The following is a 21,892-nucleotide window of genomic DNA, read 5'->3' on the forward strand; positions in this document are numbered from 1 at the left end:
GAATCAAAGCATGCCATATAACTATGTCTCTGATCCTTTTTCCACTTACCCATGTGTCTCACCATTAGAATTTGCTGCTTCTATTCATTAGATATACACAACTTTCCACAATTTTACAATTTCTATTTCTTGCCAAAAATTATTTTTCTAAGATTTTTTTTCTTCCTTTGTGTCTCTGGAGCCCCCACACTCCTCAGTTACTCCTTAAAGTTGACTCTACTCTTTATTCAGAGACTTTGCATTGGGAAGTGAGTATCTTCTGAATTTCTGGTAGTCCTTTTTCATTCCTCTGCCAATCATGCTTTAACCCACATCTTACCTGTTGGTATGTTTCTATTTAATCATCTTGCCTTTTTTCTTTTATACTTAACTTCTCAAAACCCATCTATTCTCAAGTATTTATTGACCACATTTTGTTTTCAACTTCTAAATTTACTTTTCCAGTCTAAAAGTATTGCATAGTTGAATATTTTTGATGGTGTGATTCTATCAAGAGGAATTATTTGTTTTGTAATTTGTCATATAAAGAAACTCAATTATATCTTGTACTTTTTTCTTCTCTCCCCTGATGTCACACCTGAAAGCATTTTAAAAGCTCAGTCCTTCTAAGATTGTCTGCGCCATCTTAGAACTACAGTGAGCAGGAGTACTGGGGTCATGATGAGTGGAAGGGTAGCAGGTGAGTGAGTGTGTGGAAGAATCATTATCAGTTTTTATGTGACTAAAGATATGTGTCTTTAAGAAGGAATAAATTAGTAGAAATCTTGGAAGAAAAAGTGGAAGGTTCAGAGGTCAACTTAAGTATAGCAATATAGATATATAGTATAGCAATATAGATAGTATCAAGTCAAATTGGCACAAGTTTTAAAAGTTTGATGATGGCTAGTATGTGGGAAAACAGGTACTTTTTAAATCAGCATATAATTTACATGCAAAATTCTTCAGTCACTTTGAAAAGAAATTTAATGTCTCTTATATATGTAAAGACATGTATTATATTACTCTTGTGAAGATAATATGATTAAATAATTTCACAGCAGCACTGCAAACAATAAACAAAAATATTCAAAGCAGACCCAGTATCCCAATTAGTGGAAGTTTATAAACTGTGTTGTATCTATTATTTTAGAACACTATGAAAAATACAAGATTGAAGTAGATACATGTAAGAGTGAAGTCTCTTGAAAGACATAGTATTAAGTTGAAAGAAAAGCCAATTTCAAAATAACATGCTTGCCATATTATTCCGAGAGAACTATGTTGCAACACTAAAACACTACATGGATTTTCAAAGAGCTGTAGAAAAAAAGTGTATAGGGGCCAAAGAGTTAGCACAGCGATAGGGCATTTGCTTTGCATGCAGCTGATGTAGCAGGGACCCAGTTCAATTCCTGGGATCCCATATGGTCCCCCAGCATGCCAGGAGTAATTTCTGAGTGTAGACCCCTGAGCGCCACTGGGTGTGGCCCAAAACCCAAAAATTAATCAATAAATAAAGTTTTTTTAAAAATCTACATAGAAAATTACTAAGGAGGATTATTACTAAGGAAGAGAGAAGGAAGGACTGAGGTTGGAAAGGACTTTAATTCTTGTAACTAATTCAATGTTTTAGGAAAACTATTCTCAGATATTTTATTTGCAGCCACCATGTGACTTTTGAAACATAGAAAGTTAGGATGAGAGTTGAAAGAGAGCAAAGAGGAACAAGAGAATGAAGCAAAACTAGGACACAGAATTGCTAAAAATGAGCCAAAAGACAGATAAGTCAAAGGGCATAAGGAACTGGTTCAGCAGACACAGCTTGTTCACTATCCTGTTCCTGTTTCTCCTGCATGGTTCAGCATTTGACAGGCTTACATGTGTCTTTGAAGGGAACCAACTCTGCCAGAAGTGACCACTACAGACAAGGCCAACAGAAATAGCGTCCCCCTCCCCAAAGTGGCATATTTGTGTCTGAGTGTGGTATGAAGCAGATGAGGTAAAGACCAGAGCAAGGTTGGGCTAGAAAGAGATCTGGTTAATGGGCAGCAGGGCTAAGAAGAAACCATGGAAAGGCAGGCTATAATTAACCAAGGTTTATATATAGTTCCTCCATAAACAGAAAGAAGGAAAAATTCTAGAGACCCAAAACTAATATAGATTTCAGGGATCACTAGCAATGAGTTTGTTGTTTCCCTGGGAGACTGAAATGTCTGTCGCTTTTTACCATTGACAGTCAAGTAGTTTTTGTATTTATTTATTTATTTATTTATTTATTTATTTATTTATTTATTTTTATTTTGGGTTTGGAGCTGCACCAAGTGATGCTCAAGGGTTACCCTGGCTATGTGCTCAGAAATTGCTCTGGCTTGGGGGATCATATGTAACGCCAGGGAATTGAACTGCAGTCCATCCTAGGTTAGCATGTGCAAGGCAAACGTCCTACTGCTTGCGCCACTACTCCAGACCCCGCCAAGTACTTTTCTAATCAGTCTTTTTGTGCAGTTATGCTCTGATCTTAAAATACTCCGAAGTTTCTTCCTAATTTCATCAGGATCTTTATTTACTTAGTTTATTAAAATAATAGTTTAATCAATAGATTCACTATCTTTTCATTCCAAAGCATTACATATTATCACTGCCAGATAAATTTTCTTAAAAGACATCTTTTGCCTCTTATTATTGACAGATGTCATTCTTTGATCCTGCTCTACTCCAATTCAGCATCAGAATTAAGCTCCTCTGTTTTGTTCTCAAAGGTCTAAGTAATGTGAACCATTCATGCTTAGCTAACAGTAACTCCCATTCTACATTACTTATATTATTATTTCTCAGAATATTGGTGTTCATCTCCCAAGTGTGCTCCTTCAGAAGTTTCAGAAGCTGGTGGAAGATATAGGGTTAGATATTAATTGGACATATCTGCTTCATATTATATCTATAAAACATATACATTTTATTATTTCTCAAAATTAAGTGTTCTCATCTTCTCATCTATTCTCCTTCTCTCCTTAAACCAGAGGCACTTGTTCTTGTGGGTTACATTATTATTCAAGATTCCATGCTAAGACTTTTTTCTTATATCCCACAAATGAGTGAGATTATTCCATGTCTATATCCGGAGACAATAGAAATGAGGGCCAGTAGAACCTGGCCATGATAGGAAGCAATTAGGGTAGAGAAAGGTCCTCTATGACAATGATATTTGAACTGATTGCTCTAGACAAGAAGTGGGTGTTGAAAGGGGATAGAGTGATATGCATGGTACCCCTTAAGTAACAATAGTGCAATCCATAGTGTCATAAAGGGAGAGGGAGGGAGAGAGAAAGAGAAAGAGAAAAAGAGAGAGAAAAGAGAGAGATAGAGAGAAGCAAAGTGAATGCCCTAAAGGCAGGTGGGAGTGGGAGGGTAGGAGGAAAACTGAGGATATTGGTGACTGAAAGAATGTATAGGTGAAGGATGTTGTAGACTCTACAACTGAAACTCAATAATGAACAATTTTATAGCTATGGTGCTTAAATAAAGTAACTATTCAAAAAAATAAGAGATCACCAAAACAAAAAGATTCATTCTGTCAGCCCAGTACAACCTCCCAGGCCATTACACCCTTCCTGTCCCCAAGTGAGGAATCTGCAGGTGCAGGACCACTTTCCACTTTGATATACCTGTAGGAAGCATTTGGCAAGCTGATATGTGAAACCAAGACTCTGTTCTCATACATGCATATGCCATGTGCACACACGTGTGTAGATACACATAGACAGTAGCTTTGCTTTTTGTCTCTCCAACATGATTGGAGCCCCAGTCTCAGCTCTGGAAGAATCAGGAGCTACCCTGAGACATCTTTGATGAGTAGTACCCCAAGAAGGGTCACTGCTACTTGCCACCAACACTGGAACCCATGTAGCACCAGTTGGGAGTCAAAGTATGAGATGTACCCCTCCACCCTACTCCCTTCATTATTCCATGGAAAAGGCTCTGGCAGCCTTGGGGTACAGTGTGAGAACAGAAACCCACCCTTTGCCCAAAGGCAGAAACACCCAGGAAGGAAAGGCAAGACTGCAGGGCTGACTTCCCAGATCCCTGGAGGCCAAAATCAGTAGGAAGAAGCTCAAGGGAAGAGAGGCCTGGTACTGAGGACCCCAGTATCCAGGACAATCCTATCTCATGGTACTGTCAGATGAGATGTCTGGATCAAAGTTGCCAGCTTCACCCACCAGCAGCAAGTCAGCAGGCTGGACCGCAGAGAAAGCAGTAGACTTTCAGTTACGGAACTGTGTGATGAGCAGGTGGCATATGTCCATCTGTACGTCCAGTCCCACTTCATGCGCATAAATCCATGTACTCACGCAGGTACCCGGTCATGTCATTCTTGGCAGTGACCAGTTCCAGCTTGATTTAATCAATGGTTTCCTGATACTACTTCTCCTCATTTGATAATCACATTTATTGTCACATTGACAATAGTTTTCTTCCTTCTCGCCATCATAGGCCTGCCTCTTCATGCACTTATGCCTATGCTCTTGTCACTATTCCTAAAAAGCTCTATTTCTTCACCTATGCAGAATCTATATAAGGTTTAATACATACATAAGCTTCTCTCTATGTTATATATCCTTTTCAAAAACTTCAATCTACAGAGTTTAATCCCACCTCAAATTCATATAGTATTTATATACATCAAAAATAACATTAATATGGAATTTTGTTGTTCACATTTTTGTGGATATACGTATTCTCTCATTTGTAACTGATCTAAAGACAAAATACTTACTTAATTTTATTATATCTTTTCTAGTTTTTAGCATAGCAGCTTCTTCACATTGTTACTGATTTGACTTATTGTTATTATTATTATTGTTATTGATTTGACTTAATACCTGTTGCAAACAATGATTCTTTACTGATGATGTTAATCAGGAAACTTTTGCTTGAATATTAAGTAATTTATTTTTTTGTAAATATAATTTTTATTTTAACTATAGTGGTTACATATCATTGACAATAATATTTTAGGTACATATTAACATAAAATCAGGGGAATTCCCATCACCAAATTATCCTCCCTCCACCTCCGTCCCATTCCTACCTCCCATATCCTCTTCCCTCACCCCCGGGGTTGCCAGAATAAGTGGTCCCCTCTGTGCCTAGCTTACTACTTAGTGGTCCTACACTTGTTTGGTCTTTGTACCTGCCTTATTTCCTGCTCTAATTGGGAGGGGGGACTAGATAGTTCAAGTTATGTGATTTTGTTTGATGAAGAGAAAAGTAATAAACTGGGGGAAAAAATCAAATACGCCAAAAATGGGCAAAGTCCTTCTGAAGGCTGTCATCCTAGGTTTGAGAGACGAAGGGGGAAAAGAAGGTAAAACACCACAACAGTAGACAAAGAGGTGTCAAATAAAATATCCAGTGAGCACTCCAACAATAAAGATAAGCACCACATAAAAGCCATTGTCTTGAGATAAAAAAAAAACATGGCAGAGCACATTAGGAAAAAAAGAAAAGAAGAAAAAATATTAAGTAATTTAAAAGAGAAATTTTTTTCTTTCACCTAACAAATTGTAGGTCTAATTTGCCTCCAGCAAGGATGGATCCGTATGTTCAAAGAACAACATCAGGATCAATCTTTCTCCTTTCCATTTTGATTTGCTTTGGTTTGACTCTCAGGTTGTCTGTTCACCATGGACAAAGTCAGGCAGCAGAAACTCATTAGCAGAAATTTTAATAAATTATAAGTTCAATTTCTTTTTTATATTTTATTTTATTGAAACCATTGTGATTTACAAAGTCCGTCATAGTTGAATTTTATATACAGTGTGCCATGCACACTACCAACCCAAATTTGTATTTCATATTGTCTCTCATATCATCCCTCAAGCCTACCAGAAATAATTCTGAGTGTAGAGCCAAGAGTAACCCCTGAGCATTACTGGATGTGGCCCACAAATAAATTTAAGGTCTATCATCAGAGATGGGAGAATAAAGCTGATGTGGTAAAATAGCAGATGTTGTTGTACTTAGGCACAAAGTGTAGAGGTTTGCTGTGAAGATAACAAAGCCTAAACTTCAGGAAATCTCCCTTACATGGGATATTTCCAGAACTATGTATCTAATCTTGTATTCTAAATTTTAGACCCTTTTTTAAAGGAGTATCCCCAAATTATATAAATTCATGACAAACAAAGCCAGGAACTATATGTAATAAAAAAAACAGGCCAAATATTTTAAATTATTAAATATTCCCAATATGTTTTAGTTATTCCTGTTTTTACTAGAAATAAATATATTGTTAAAAAGTTTATTAACTAAATTTTTCACAGTAATTTAATTAGTTGACACTAACAAAAGTATGATATTTTCGATCCCAACTTCTTTATATGTATTTTTCCCTGCTTCTGTCACAGATCTAGCAAAGAAGCTTCTTTTTCAATTTTTGTTTCTCCTTGAAACTTGTTTCAGATAAAATCTTCCTCCCAGTATCTCTTTTTATGAGTAATCTGACCAGTGTGATTCTTGATAGTACCATTTTGAATAAACATAATGGTGGTTTATATTCAGGTTAAACTATATTCACCTTTTTTAAGTTCCAAATCAAAATGATTTGTCTAAAATAGTTATAGAGAGAACATGAAGCAGAAGCTAAGTATTAGGATGTAGTGGGAGTAAAAATCATATACTTATAAATGATCCATGATTGCAATAGTGCCAAAATTGAGCCTAGATAACAAAAAACTTTGTCCTCCTTCTTGGGATTTCCAGTTGCACTTCACCCTCTTATTTGGCAGTCATTTGGTCCTGGGAATGTAAATTCATGCTGTTTTGTATGTGGGGGAATGCTAGGAACTAAGCCTGCCTGCTGCTATTCTGATTACAGCATTTGTCCCTGAGAGAGACAGCTCTGGGATTGATGCTATTTTTTTTCTCTTCTCAAGAAAATGATTTGGGCCATGTATCAGGGAAGGCCAAGGGACACCTGCAAATGACAGCTTCCACTTAATCCCTCTAGCAGTTTCCAAATCTATTGTCCTTTAGCAGTGACATTGCATTTGACCATGTATTTTCCCCCATCCCACCCCCACCCACTACAAGAAAAAATGGCATGGAAACAGAGCAAATGTGTTGCCGTTTTTTTTTTTTTTTTTTTTATTTGTTGAAATTGTCACTAGGCAGAACAAGGAGACTGGGGGAGTAGAAACCAGATGGTTGTAGCTGGAGTAGAAATCTACTACTAAGGAACTTAGAAACGTTCAAATCTGGGGGCAGTCTCTATGGTATTGAAGGAAAAGGGCTGAAATAACAGAGATGATGGTACATTTTCAGAAAATAGAGCTCCATTTTTCTGTCTTCTCCAACCTCTGTTATTGTTCTTTAATGCTCCAAAGCACCACAAACAGAACAGATTTGAGATTTAGTGGGAGTAGTTATTGGGAACAAAGTGGGTTTTATTACAAAAGTTACATCACTTGGAAGTGAGTATGATCTATCCTTCCTTGGGGAATCTTCTTTCTCACAAACCCAATCGATCACCAAATCTTACTAAATCAATTACCTGAGTTTTCTCCTTCACCTCCCCTCCACACATATTCAGACAGAAATGGAGGCTGAGGGAAAGAAAAAGGGACAGGGATAAAGCCAATAATTAACCTCTCCTATCTCTCTGTCTTTGAGGAGATTCAATCACCAGAGGAGAGCTTCATATCCAACTCTTTTGGGGGGGGGCACACCTGCGGGTGCTCAGGGGTTACTCCTGGCTATCTGCTCAGAAATAGCTCCTGGCAGGCATGGGGGGCCATATGGGACGCTGGGATTCGAACCAACCACCTTAGGTCCTGGATCGGCTGTTTGTAAGGCAAACACTGCTGTGCTATCTCTCCAGCCCCAAAATATCCAACTCTTAATCTTTGTGAAGTACTAAGATGGGCTTATCTACTCAGATATTTTTCAGCTTGGTTATTTTTTCCTCTACCAACCAAATGATCCCCACGAAGTTAGCATTAGATAGACCAGAGTCTTAGATCACAAGGCAGAACAACAGGGCTCAGGATTATCCTCCCTTCTGACAGAGCCACCAGTGTGTGGGGTCCCCCAGGTTACCCACAATTTCTGTCTAACTTGACTATATGTTTGTAAATTCCCACAAATGCCACCTCAGGCTTCAAATGTGTTGAAATGATTCACAAAACTTGGAGAAGTATTTTTTTTTATTAACTCAGGAACAGATAAGAGAAGATTTTAAAAGTAAAGCATGAAAGGAAGATATCTGATCTTCCATGTCTCCTCTTGGCATGTCACTTCCCAGCAATGGAATATATCTGCAGCTACTCAGGAGGTTCCAGAACATTATTTAGTGGGGTGCACACCTGGCAATACACAGGGGCTAGTTTTGGCTCTGTGTTCAGGGCTCATTCCTGGTAGTGTTCAGGAGGCCATATACAGTAGCAGGGATCAAACCAGGGCTGGCCTCACACAAAGTAAGTGCCTTTTCATTGTACACTCTCCCATCACCATTAGAGCTTTTTACTTCAGTCTTGATCAATTCCTTGATCCTACTTGACCAAATAATTGACAGTTTTTGACTGACTTGGTCCCTACCCCCTGTCACCCCAGAAATTTGTAGTGGTCCAAATCTCTAATCAATTTTTAGTCTTTGAGAAAGACTAAAGTCTTTGAGAAAGGGGCAGAAGCCCTTTTCACCTATATTACTTGACAAGTTTCCAGGGATTTGAGACCTCTGTGCCAGTAACTGGGAACTAAAACCAAATATTATGCCATTATACTTTATATTCAACTGTTTCTTATAGTCTTATAAATCTTTATTTAATCAATTCAAGGATGAGAGTATGGGAGTAACATCTCTTTGAGATGAACATTTCTTAATGTTAAAACTGAGGTATAGTTTTTTATCATTTGAAATTGTTCTTTTATACTTACAAAGTATCTCCACCAGTATCTCACAATCCCTTCACTAAGTTCTCAAAGTTCCTTTCCTCTGTCCAGCCACCACCCCACCCTCTCTCAGTTCTCAGTTCTATTGATATTTACTGTCCTGTACAAATAAACCTAGGACACGTTCCTTAAAGTGTTAGCCTTGCAGACTAGATCTATTTCTCCTTCTTTGCACTCTCCATATCTGCTTAAGTGAGTGACCAGGTAGTTTTGTTTTGCTTATTAAGTTTTCAGCACCCAATTGTCTCTTCTGTGGCAGATCTCTTTACCTGTACCTCCAAATAAACCATTCCTGGTAACACACATTCTCAGAGCCTTGGGATTGAGAACCCCCTCTTCCAGGGGTTCCCTGGCAGATCTTCAGATGTCAGTGGCAAAGGGGAACTTCTGTGGTTCACTTCCACCCTATTCCTGTGGGCATCTCCTCCACGTTGTGGGGCAACACCATTAACCTCTGAGTCACTGATGTGTCTGAGTCATATCATGGCTTGCAAAGGAGAAGAAGCCATTTTGCTGCTGAAAGAGGCCTGTCAGTTCATGGGTTTGGTTCAAAGCTCTACGGGGAAATTCATGGAAGTGAATCCTGAGACCAGACTGAGTGAGGGCTATCTTAATGAGAGCAGGATAGGCTGAGGTTGATGTCCCTGTGTATGTGTCCACTGGCTGTCCATCCTTTTCTCACACAGTGAACGAAGATAAAAACACAACCAAATCAACAACAACTCAGAAAAAATGCGTTTTCTCCCTTCTATTCGTGTGTGTGTCGTGGAGACATCTTTCTCTTCCAGCAAAGACCTCTTCTAGCATCCTCTGGTTGGGTGGCCCCAGACAGACAGACAGTCACGAAGGAGCAGGCCTTGAGCCCACCGTGGCTGGTTTGAAGTACGTGTTTAAGTCTCAGCATGTGGCAATGTGCTCCGCTCTGATGACACTTTTCATGTCTAATAATAGAGCAGATGAAGTAATATTGCAATTGATGTTCCCGGGAATTTGATTGGATAAGTGTATAAACTGTGGAGGGGGGGAGAGGGGCTGTGTGGACGGATCACATTAGTATTCCCGTCCTATCAATGTTCTGGGCCGCGCACAACGTCAGCCAGGCCCGCTCCCTGCGTCTGCCAGTCCCGCCACGGATTCATTTGGGATCCTCAAACAGAGGAGCCCGTAGGGACGTCGGGTCAAGGCAACCAATTAGAACCAATTGCCAGCTTCGGGGTGGGTGGGGGGGCTTGCCAGCCTTCCAGGCCTGGTGACGGGGGTGGGGTGGGGAAAGATAACCGAGTGCTGCTGCTGCTGCCGCTGCGGGAAGACACCGGAGTGAGCGCGACACCGGCCCCCACATCCCCTCCTCCTCGCTAAAACGGGCTTTGAAAACTGCCTCCCCATCTGAATGGAAACTCGGCACCGCCTAGCGGCGCGTTCCTTCGGGGCCGGGCTGGCGATCCATGCCCAGGGGCAGGCGGTGCGAGCTCGCTCCAGCGCCCAGCGCCCGGGACAGGGCCGGCCAGGCTGCTGAGCAGAACTTAATTGAGCCCCTTCCTTGCAGCTCGGGGAAGCGATGCTGTACAGCGTAGCCAGCGCGTCCCCGACTCTCCTTCAAGCTGAAGGTTACCCACCCGCGCAGCCAGCCCCGAGCCTGTGAGCGCCGCGCCGCGCCTCCCGCCCCGGCTCCGGCTGCTCGGCGGCGGCGTGCGAGGCAACTGTCGGGCCGCCCGCGCCGGGGCGCAGTGCACCAGGGGCTGGGGCTTGGTGGATGTGTATGCATGAGTTCTGCACCGAATGGGCGCAAAAAGCGCCCCAGTCGGTCCACCCGCTCCTCGATCTTCCAGATCAGCAAGCCTCCGCTGCAGGGCGGAGATTGGGACCGCAGGGGCAGCGGCTCCGAGAGCGCCCACAAAACCCAAAGAACCCTGGACGACTGCAAGATGGTAGGCTTTTTTTTTTTTGCAAACGGCTCTCTCTCTCTCTCTCTCTCTCTCTCTCTCTCTCTCTCTCTCTCTCTCTCTCTCTCTCTCTCTCTCTCTCTCTCTCTCTCTCTCTCTCCTCTCATTCTCTGTCTCATGTCTGTGTGTCTGTCTCTCTCTCTCTTTTCTCTCTCTGCCTCCCTCTCTGTCTTTTGGGGGACAGAGAGGTTGGGGAACTGTATATGTTAATCTTTGCCTGAGTAGCAGCCACTCCCCCACCCTCATCTTCTCCATGCCGATCACGTGTATATGCACTATTTTTACATATGCTGTTCCCGAATCAGCCTGACACCAGGTCGAACTGACCCCCCTTGCAAAGAGTGTCACGGCTTTAGGGGCTCGAGGTTTGCAGCTCTTTGGCCATTCATTCCCCGAGCCCCTTGGAATGGCGGTGGCTCAGAGGCGGTGAATTGGTTGACACACCGCGGGAAGGAGAAGTAGGAGAGGTGTGGGGGTGCTGGTTTATGGGGAGACTGGAGCAAATAAACCTGAGCAACAGTGTTCTGCCTGTTCTGGGACCCGGCACCTGAGCGGTTCTGTCCGGCCTGCGAGGGTGGATTTGTCACTTAAAATCTTTGCTTTCTATTCTCTGGTCAACTTCAGATCCGTCCGTCTCCAGGTGGAGAAGGGAGTGGCGGGTTCTGGAGTTCCTGGAACCTGAGACTGGCACTGTAGGCTTTGTCTCTTCTGCAACCGAGTCTGAATAGTTGGGGCAGAATGAAGCAAGTGGATCTGGAAACAGTTTACATGACCAAACTTACTCTTGGGAGAGTAAAACTTGCATGTAGCAGGCAAATTCAACATCTTAGTGCCCTGATCTTTGAGCTGTGCTATGTAAGAGATGACAGGTGACAGGGTCGAGTAAAAGATTCTGTTTCCCTGTAACGAAATAGAAAATTACCGATAAGTGTGTCATGGAAGAAACTTGCTTCTTTTCCAGCTTGTTCAAGAGTTCAACACCCAAGTGGCCCTGTACCGAGAGCTGGTCATCTCTATTGGGGATGTCTCGGTCAGCTGCCCAGCACTCCGGGCGGAAATGCACAAGACAAGGACCAAAGGCTGTGAAATGGCCCGGCAAGCGCACCAAAAACTTGCTGCCATCTCCGGGTAGGAGACGCTTGACTTTTTCCCCCCTCATTCTTGTACTTGGTTCATAAATACTGACATATTTATGGTTGCCGAGACTTCAGAAGTGATGCTTTCAACATATAGGGATTTCAACTAGTTGCCCGAGATCAGGATTCTGTAGAAGAGAGCTATAAACAAACCAGAGGCCAAGTAGTGATCCAAAACGTTGTTTGATTCTTATATAGCTGTTTTGACAGCGCAGAGAGATAAAATGATAGCTATTTGGAAGATTTGCGTCATTACGTGACTTCTTTAAAATTAACTAAATATACGGACCACATATGGGAATTTGGGGTTAAAATTTTTTTTGCTTTGCAGAATGTGTGGGCATCAAACTGAAGAAAAAAATATCATGTCTCAAGATTTTTTGTCATCTGCTGCTAAACATCTGCCACATAAAAGATCTGTGTAATAGAAAGAAAATCTTTACTCATTCTCATACTTTGTAAACTATGGCTTGAATTTCTGTGATATCATTTTAAATAGACTGCCTAAAATAAAGCCCTATTATAAATTACTTTTTTTTTCACTTATAACCAAAAAAATACCTTTTTAAATGATGGAAATTTACAGATCTATCTAAACCTAATCTGTTAATGCCCCCTAATATTTTTATTCTTTCTATCTCATTTCTGAATTTCCAAGATTATTTTGGATGACAATATACAGAGTGAAATCTTCTGTCCTGAAACCCTTCCACTCTTTCTTGAATCATACAATTTAACAGTGCCTATTTCAGATTAGTGCACTGAGATAGGAAACACAGAAACATATATTCATGTGAGTGTTTGCGTAAGTTAGATATAGCACTTTTTTGTTTTACAGGTATGAATTTATTGATGAAACTAAGCTTTCTTAATTAATCAAACTGATAATCACATCTAATTAATCACACATCTTTAGGTGAAAAGGCAAAAAGGTTTTATTAATGACCAAACAAAATGCATGTGAGACAAACTGGCCAGGAACATTGGCCCACAATAGGATATCAGAGCACTTTTCATTCATAGTTGTTTTGGCAATTATAGGAAATGGTGAAACGAAGAGAAGAAAGGCATAAAAATGTAGTTTTTCTATTGACTACTTCACCACAGTTTACTCTGTGGGAAGGATACATAGAGGGGAGCCCCTTGTAGCTAGGGATCTTTGTGTTTAGTACATTCTGTCTGAGATTGCATAGGGATATTGATTAATTTATTCATTGACTTGGTAGTCCCCATCCCCTTTCCATTTAGATAGCAGGTTGCTTTGAGTCCTTCTATTCTATTTTAAATAATAATTTATGATTTGTGGCCCATTCATCTTTGCCCACTTCTAAGAATGGGTCAGTCAGGGTTTCTGCCTCTATAATATCTGCCTCGCAACCTGTTTATGCCCCAAACTATCCCAAAGCACTCATAGGGTGATGATTTAGATAAACAACACATCAGGATAAAAGGTTTCTTTAATAAAAAGTAAAATTATTAAAAAGGTATCTGAAGATCAGACACTATAAGTCTCACTTTTCCCATATTATTGTCACAATGAGAACTCAAGTTTTCTCAGATTTACTTCATAATATTAGAAATTGATTACATGTAAGAATCTAATTTAATCTACCTAATCACATCTAATCATTTAACAGAATTACTCTTTGTTATCTATAATTAACATCAGTAAATGGATTATGGCTATTACTAGTATATGAGTAGAAAGACAAATGTTTCTCTTAATAATGCATGCATATGAAATGACATTTTCTATCATGAAGAAAATAGATACTGTCCTAATCTCAAGGTGATAAAGTACGTTACAATCCTATTTTATTTATTAGAAATATGGAATACTTTATTTTTTTGTGTAAGCTGTTCTATTCTTTTTGTTTTGTTTCGGGATCACACCAGTAGTGCTCAAGTTTTACTCCTAGTGGAATCAGAAGTTCATATGGGATGCTGTGGACTGAACCCAGGTTGGCAGCATGCAAAGAAAGAGCCCTACTTTCTATACAATCTATCTCTCCTGTCCCAGTATTCTACTCTTCAGAACAGAAAATCTGTTTGGGAATGATTCTAGGATGCAGTGGAAAATTAAATGCTAGGAAAGGAATATATGAAAAATCAATCCTAGACAAAAAAAAAAAGGGAAAGAAAACAGAAATATGATGAGAAATAATTGGTGGAGTAAAAACGGTTGAGACTGTCAAGGTCTGAAGTTATGTGGGAGTCTTGGTCTGATTCCCACTACTAAATGCTCCCAAACATGGCTAGGAGTGACCTCTTTAGCACAGAGGTGTGGCTCAAAAAGGAAAAAAAATGTAAAAACAGAAATTTTATCTCAGTGCTACGTAGGAGTATTTTTGTAAATTTTTTGTCTAGAATGTACTATGGGATTATATCTAGAATTCCTTTAAGATGAAGTTAAAGAAATCAAATCTGTGACATGTTTGAATTAGAGAAGAAACACTGGAGAAATGAACAAGGGAACAAGAAACTAGGAGTATTTTCTTACAAACAAAAATTCAGATTTGGTGGTGGAGTGAAAGTACACACGCAGGTACTTGACTTGCAAATAACTGACCCGGGTTCATTTCCCTGCATTCCATATGTTTCCCTGAGCACTGCCAAAAGTGATACTTGAGTTTTCAAAGTCAGGAGTAAGCCCTAAGTACTGCTGAATATGGCTATCCCTCACCCCCATAGTTCAGATTCTTCTAAAGGTTTTGTAAAGTATATAAAACTATGTCTAAAAGTTTAATTTAAGCATTTAAGAGATTTTACTTTCTGGGGCACATGAGGTTGTAGTCTTTTATTACTTATGTATTTATTGCTTGAGAGCTGACTTTTAAAAAAGGTTATTTAGTAAGAATTAGTGAGAATAATTGGCAATCTTACAGTCCTGCAAAGGTATGATCAACTCTAGGATAGAACATATATTTCCCTCCTTATATAAAACTTAAATAAAATATAACCTTCTTAGGGTTGGAGCAGTGGTGCAGGCCATAAGGCGTCTACCTTGAATGCACTAGCTTAGGACAGACCACAGTTTGATCCCCCAGTGTCCCATATAGTCCCCCAAGCCAGGAGTATTTCTGAATGATAGCCAGGAGTAATGCCTGAGCATCATTAGGTGACACTTCTTTTTCAATAGTGACAGCAATATAATTATAGGAAATTCCTTTAGCTTCTCATTCTCTGGGTTCCATTAATAAAGGATGCAAATCACTTAAAGAAATCCTGTTTCTGATATTGCTAGTTATGTTGAATTTTATTTCAAACTTATTGGAAAAATTGTTAGGGGGCCACATGTTAACATTTGAAGCGGAGGTAGCAAGCACAAACATTTTAGGGGAAAGTGGATTTTTTAGTTCTTACTGTTTGACTGTACAATCTGATAATTCTCTGAGAGAGCTCATTTCCCTCGTTTTACAAATGGATCCAGCTTGGGTATATTAAAGAACATACCAGTCACATACCTAAAAAGTGATAGCTTCAATTCAGTGCCATGCTTGCTTGCTTCTGAAATCTAAGATTACCTTTCTAAATAAACTGCCATTCAAAACTTGCTATGCATAAAAGAAAAGTTTTAAAACATGTTGACATATGGGTGAATCTCATTAAGAGTATGATTAATTAAATTTCACAAAATACCATATTCTTATATGTTTCCATTTAAATAAAACTCCTAGAAAAAGCAAATGTATTTAAAACACCAGTTACTTAATGGTTGCCTAGACTTGGGGGTGACAAATTAGAGTGTAGAGCAGGGGTCCTCAAACTTTTTAAACAGGGGGCCAGTTCACTGTCCCTCAGACCATTGGAGGGTCTGACTATAGTAAAAACAAAACTTATGAACAAATTCTTATGCACACTGCATATATATTATTTTGCAATGAAGAAACAAAACAGATACAAATACAATATGTGGCCTATGGGCCATAGTTTGAGGACCACTGGTGTAGAGTAATAGAAGTGTTCGAAAATTGAATTATAGAAATAGACATAGAATGTGCACACTCATATAAAATCTTTGTATTGCATATTTAAAATGAGTGAAATTCACAATACATAAAATAGATCTCAGTAAGTGTTTTGTTACAAGTCATAATAAGGTCAAAAGGATGTAGCCCAATAAGAGAACATTTATCTTTCATTTGTTCATTTCTCAACATGGAAAACAAAAAATATGATCATCATTTCTATGATAAATACTTTCCTTTCCTCTTTTCCATATATTTAAAACTTTTAGTAAAAGGATTATGTGTTGTTGTGATGAGGGAAAACATCACCCATTCATTAAGATGTCTGTTTTATTTTTAGCATCTCAGTACCAATATTATGCTCTATGTAGAACACACCTAGGAGTATATAGCTTTAAAGAGTAAGTAAATTCACTCAGTTATTACCAACACAGATCACTTCTTTTCAGCCTACCACATGGTTTGGAACAGGTGAATATAGTAAAAAGAGAATGAGACTAAATAAAGAGAGGAAGAGGGGAGAGGGAAATGAAATGAGTTTGAAGTAAATAGAGCTGCTAAAGCTACATCTCTTTCATACCTGATCAATTGAAACTCTCAAGACATGGTGACCACAAGAGGAAAATAAAAAAGATTGCACTGCTTCCTATCTGACCCAGGGTGAAGCTGTTTTTACAGACAGTTGCAACACTTCCTAAAATTGTTTTTCGCTCACTTGAAGTTAGGGCATCACCTTTTCTTTCAAATGTACCAGATGTTTTCTTGAGCAGAGACAGTAAAGTGAATCTGAAGTCTTCTCTGAATGACCTGATTTAGGACGGTCATTGCACTTTTCCAACCCTGAATTAAAAGGTTAAAAGTATTATTTGATATTAAGCTAAGAGGACTTTAAAGATCTTTGGTAATGGACCCCAAATATGTTTTAGTAGCAGAATCTTCAATAACACATGAAAACCATACTATAACGTATGTCAAAGAGAGATTTTGCTCTTCACAGCTTGGTATGTGTATTAGGGGTGTGTGGGGGTGTGTGAGCACACACACATACATTATGGGTAGGAATTTGTCTGGACCCTTATCTCCTTGAGCATCCTTCTTATAGTGACTTCTGAAAGAACTTCAGAGAACCCCTGAGATTCCAAGGTTTGCAAAATTTCTTTTATATTTGAAAAGTCTGAAATTTGGCGGATTAAAATAACTTTAGAGGCAGCAGTGTCTTACAAGACACTTGCTTTCAGGCAGAATTGAGCTGAGTACAGTCTTTGAGATCTCAATGGTATTATTTAATCTCTTTATCTAGGATCATTTAAGTATCTAGGATCATTTAAGTATCAGTCAGCCTGCTTTGCAGACTCTTGGGGAAACAGAAAGGGTTAATGGAGCCAAGAAGGGGAAACAGGGAGCAGAGTGTCTAGCCTGCTGATGTATTTTTCCAAGTCCCAGACTGCTCTAAAGAATATCTGTAGCATCTTTTCTTGACCTAATGCCATTCTACATTCATAATACAAGTTGATCCAGAAGAACTCATAGCCCCAGAAAACTCAGTTATGCTATAGTTGTGGGCTGCTGGATAGGGTGTCCTTTCTTTTTTTAATTTTATTTATTTTTGTTTTTTGTTGGGGGTGTCCTTTCTTATTCTGCTTCTATGTGCCTGTGTAAGAATATATCTTCTTCATATCGTAGCCTTTTGATAATGGCTATGGAAGAGAAAATGAAGTTTAGTGTGAGAAACAATATAGAGTGAAGGAAAAGAACATCAGCTCTAAATTGTATTAGACCTGGAAACAGTTTGAGCTTTCCCATGTATTAGGGATATGAACCTGTACTGATAGGCAAGATGATTCAGGTGATAAATGACAAGGTCACAGTGCTAAATTATATAAATCTCAGAGACAAAATATGTTTAAATATCAGTAATGTCTTAAAATGGTCTTGGACAAAGATATTACTTCTTTCTCTTAGTATTTTTTATCAGCAGATTGTGATAAGAATATATTATCTACATATCTATATTGAGATCAGGAGCAAAAAGACAGTATAGTAGGTAATGCACTTGCCTTTTAAGCACTGACTAGGTTCATCCCCCAAGATATGCCAGGAGTGATCCCTGAATGTAGAGTCATATGTAAATCCTGAGCACCACTAGATATACCCAAAAATGAGAGAACAGAGAGAGAGAGAGAGAGAGAGAGAGAGAGAGAGAGAGAGAGAGAGAGAGAGAGAGAGAGAGCATGCAACCAAATCATATGCTATTTTGAGGAGTGAGAAAGTTAACATCAATCTTGTATGGAGAAGATTGTCAAGCATTTTGTAACCACTATTTTTGCATAGATATTGGTGACTATTGTAATTATTACTACTTATTTTGGTGCCTTAACCAGCTATGCTCATGGCTTACTCTTGGCTCCGCTCAGGGATCACTCTTGTGGTGCTTGGAGAACCAGATGTGGTGCTGAATGGAACAGGAATTTGCTTCAGGCAAGGCAAGTGGCTTATCTCCAGCCTCAAGCTTAGTATAACTTAATACAACTTCAAAAGAGGCTAGAATCCAATGGCTTGAATTTCCAATTTCATTGGTCTCTGTTACTTTATGTATGTAGTATTGCATAGACTTTGTTTATAGAACTGAGTTCTGCAAAAGTAAATACCAAGGAGAAAAGTTTGATGGCTAAAACTCAAATATTTTTTAAATTGTGATCATAGGAAGAGTCATTTTCCAGTGGTTTCTGGATCAATAAAATGATGAATATACTGGAAATCCTACACACCACAGATTTCATGTTTCCCCTCCAACAATTTACACCTGATTAGCTAGCTATACCTATGCTTATCTTTTAACCTCTTTTGGCGGAAGTGATGAGGAAAAGGAGAATTGGTTTCAGTTTCGTTTGATTCCCCTTGATTTTTCTGCTTAACTTTTTTCCCACTCCCACTTCATCTTGGTCTTTGTCAATTTCCTGTTATTGTTGTTGTTGGCGGGGAGGTGATGTGGGTGGGATAGGATGGGAAGAACAGTGGCTTATTTGCAATGCTCTCTTTCAACACTTTGGCTGTGTGGTAATAATATTGTGTGGCCCTAGATTCCTAGGAGTCCTGGGAGAAGATTTGGATGCTTGTGTGTTTCCTTTTACTCACATGGTGAGCTCAAGCCTTAGGTGTGAGGAAAAGATGCGTGGTTGGCAGGCCTGCAAAACTACCCAGTCCATTCTGCATATTCTCTCCTCACAGGTGTTTTACTTCAAAATTTTACTTTAAGCTTTCACTTGTCATAGAATAAAAGGTGAGTTGAATCACATATCAAGCATATGCTCCTCATCAAAGAAAAAGATGGAAGACCAATTCAGTATTCATCTGCAAGATTATAGTAACAAAGTATCTTGGCTTGTTGACTCAAATAAAGGAATTTTTTCTCACCATTCTGAGAAACAGAAAGCTAAGATCATGGTGTTAGCCTGGGTGATTTCTGAGGGCTGGAAGGAAGACTCTGTCTTTGTTTTCATTCTTTTATGTCTCCCTTTTGTACGTGTTTCTTTGTCCATATTTTATTTTTGCCTTGGGATTATACTAGTAGTATTTAGAGGTCACTTCTGGAAGTGCTCAAGAAAGAGATCATATGGTGCGTGGTGGACCATAAAGTACCATATGATCAAACCCGGGTGCTCCAGCATTGCAAAGCATGTACTTAAGCCCTCTGAGCTGCTCTTAAAAATCATTTCCTTTTTTTTTTATAATGATGCCAGTCATAATAGGTTAGGGGCCCACAATTTTACTTTATGCCAACATAACTGTTAGACCTACAATCTTGTATTTCTAAATAATGCCACATTCTGGGGCCAGAGCAGTGGCGCAAACAGTGGGGCACTTACCTTGCACACACTAACCTGAGACGGACCTCGGTTCAATCTCCAGCGTCCCATATGGTCCCCCAAGCCTGGAGCGATTTCTGAGTACATATCCAGAAGTAACCCCTGAGTGTCTCCAGGTGTGGCCCAAAAACAAAAAAAATAATAATAAAATAATAATAATGTCTGAGGTACCTAGGGCATAGTACTCAACTTACTAACTACGGATAAGCATAGCAAAGTGACTCAATCTTGCAATAAAATTCACTTTTGATTCTTTTTGATGAGTGAGGATGGAGCATCACCTGGGGTTATCTACCTGTTTTGTTAAAATTTTCACATAAAGTCTTCTCATGCCCATTTCAAAGCTGAATTTGCAAAAGTGTAGCTCATGTTAGAACTGAAGTTTGTCACCATAGAATGGAATGGAATGCCTTCTGTAAGAAATGGGTGTTCAAAAAAGTAAGGTATCATTATGGTTAGAATCTAACCATTTTAGTTATGCATATCTAAATGGTAACAAAAGTCCAGTTGTAAAAGTGAATCCTGGGAAGAATGGAAAAGCCTCTCACAATGCTCACATAGAATATGCACTTCCCTGGTGTTCAGAGGGGAACTGAGTTGGTACTGCCCCTCTGTGGTACTCACACTGCTGCTAAAGACCTTAAGCGAACTCTGGAGCAAATGACAAACTAGGAACTCACACTAGAATAAAGGAGAATCCTATTATTAGCAGCAGAACTAAATGTGTTGCCGAGTTTAGACAAGTTCTTGCCCATTGCCTTTTGATGGTGTGAATAGACCGAATGACTTTTACCTTGTTAGAGTCTTCTTCATAGACATTCCAATTAGAGAAAATTAAATCTAAAAGTAAACTTTAGGAACATTCCTCACCACTATTACTTATATTGTGAAGCACAAGAAAGATTGTATTTCATTCCTGCTTGCACCCAGAGTGACAGACTCAGTGAGGATATGTGAGTCTTGTTTGTTCATTAAGTTTACTTGGTATTTTAAAATCTATTTTCAAAGAAAGCCATCTTGATATAGACTTTAATAAGAATTGATGAATTATATTAACTAATATCTTATGTTCTACACATCCACTTCCTGCCCCCACCCTCTGGTCGTAACTGTAAGACTAGTATGTTGGCTTTTATTTTTATTTATTTATTATTTATGGCACATAGTGACATTGAATGAAGGGCATTCCCACCACCAATGTTGTCCTCCCTTCACTCCTGTTCCTAGCATGTCTCCCATATCTCCCTTCTTTACCCCCCAGAATTGTTGTAGATTGGGTATCTATTCTGTCATTGACTTTGGGTTTGGTGTTCCAGTCTGGTCATTTTTTATTTGCAATACATGTTCATATGACTGGTTCTGGTATCATCATTTCCCCCCTCAATTTATGAGGCTGAATGATTCAAGTTATGCTATTCTGTTGGAGATGAAAAGGTTAAGGAAAAGAGAAGAAAAATTTGGTATCAACTACTAAAAATAAATCACCAAATAATATCCACAAGAGTGAAAGAGAAAGAAAAAAGTGGAGGAAAAAGGAGAAGTAAAATACTATAAAAAACAAACAAAACAAAACAAAACAAAACGAGAAAAAGGAATGCTGGAATGGCAGGGTTTGGTGTTCCCCCACTTTTTTTTTTCTTTTCTTTCTTTCTTTTTTCTTTTTTCTTTTTTCTTTTTTTTTTTTTTTTTGCATAGGCACAGTAAGTATTGGGGAAGGAAGGAAATTCCTGTGGCCTAAGAGATTCAGGGTTTCTCCACTCTTGAAGCATATTGTCATGAGAACAACCACTGGCTCCATACATACTTATTGCCATATCCCAGGGTTTTTTTTTGTTTTTTTTTTTGTGGTGTCAAGAAACTTTCCTCTTGGTTGTGGATGAGAAAATCAGGCCACTGTAGCTAGCAATCTTGGTATTTGTGCAGGCTCTAGGACAAGGCCTAGGATAGAGTCTTTACGGTTCTAGAGTTCTGTTCCATCATTGTTGGTGTGTTCAGTTTTCTGTTTCATGTGCTCCATGTTTTTGCTCATTCCATAAGCCGAAGTCTAGGAA

The 21,892-nt window shown here is 39.2% G+C and overlaps 1 protein-coding gene across 1 annotated transcript in view; it reads left to right on the top strand.

Annotated features, from left to right (window-relative positions):
* The first annotated feature begins 10,216 nt into the window (after positions 1 to 10,216).
* RGS7BP (regulator of G protein signaling 7 binding protein) overlaps positions 10,217 to 21,892 on the top strand; it is a 130,235-nt gene continuing 118,559 nt past the window's right edge. Inside the window, exons 1-2 of the mRNA XM_049768814.1 lie at positions 10,217 to 10,856; positions 11,833 to 11,999. Coding sequence (XP_049624771.1) covers positions 10,692 to 10,856; positions 11,833 to 11,999 — 332 coding nt within the window. The 5' untranslated portion in view covers positions 10,217 to 10,691. The remainder of the gene's footprint in view (positions 10,857 to 11,832; positions 12,000 to 21,892) is intronic.

The sequence above is a fragment of the Suncus etruscus genome, chromosome 2 (assembly GCF_024139225.1).
Source record: "Suncus etruscus isolate mSunEtr1 chromosome 2, mSunEtr1.pri.cur, whole genome shotgun sequence".
Taxonomy (NCBI): Eukaryota; Metazoa; Chordata; class Mammalia; order Eulipotyphla; family Soricidae; genus Suncus; species Suncus etruscus.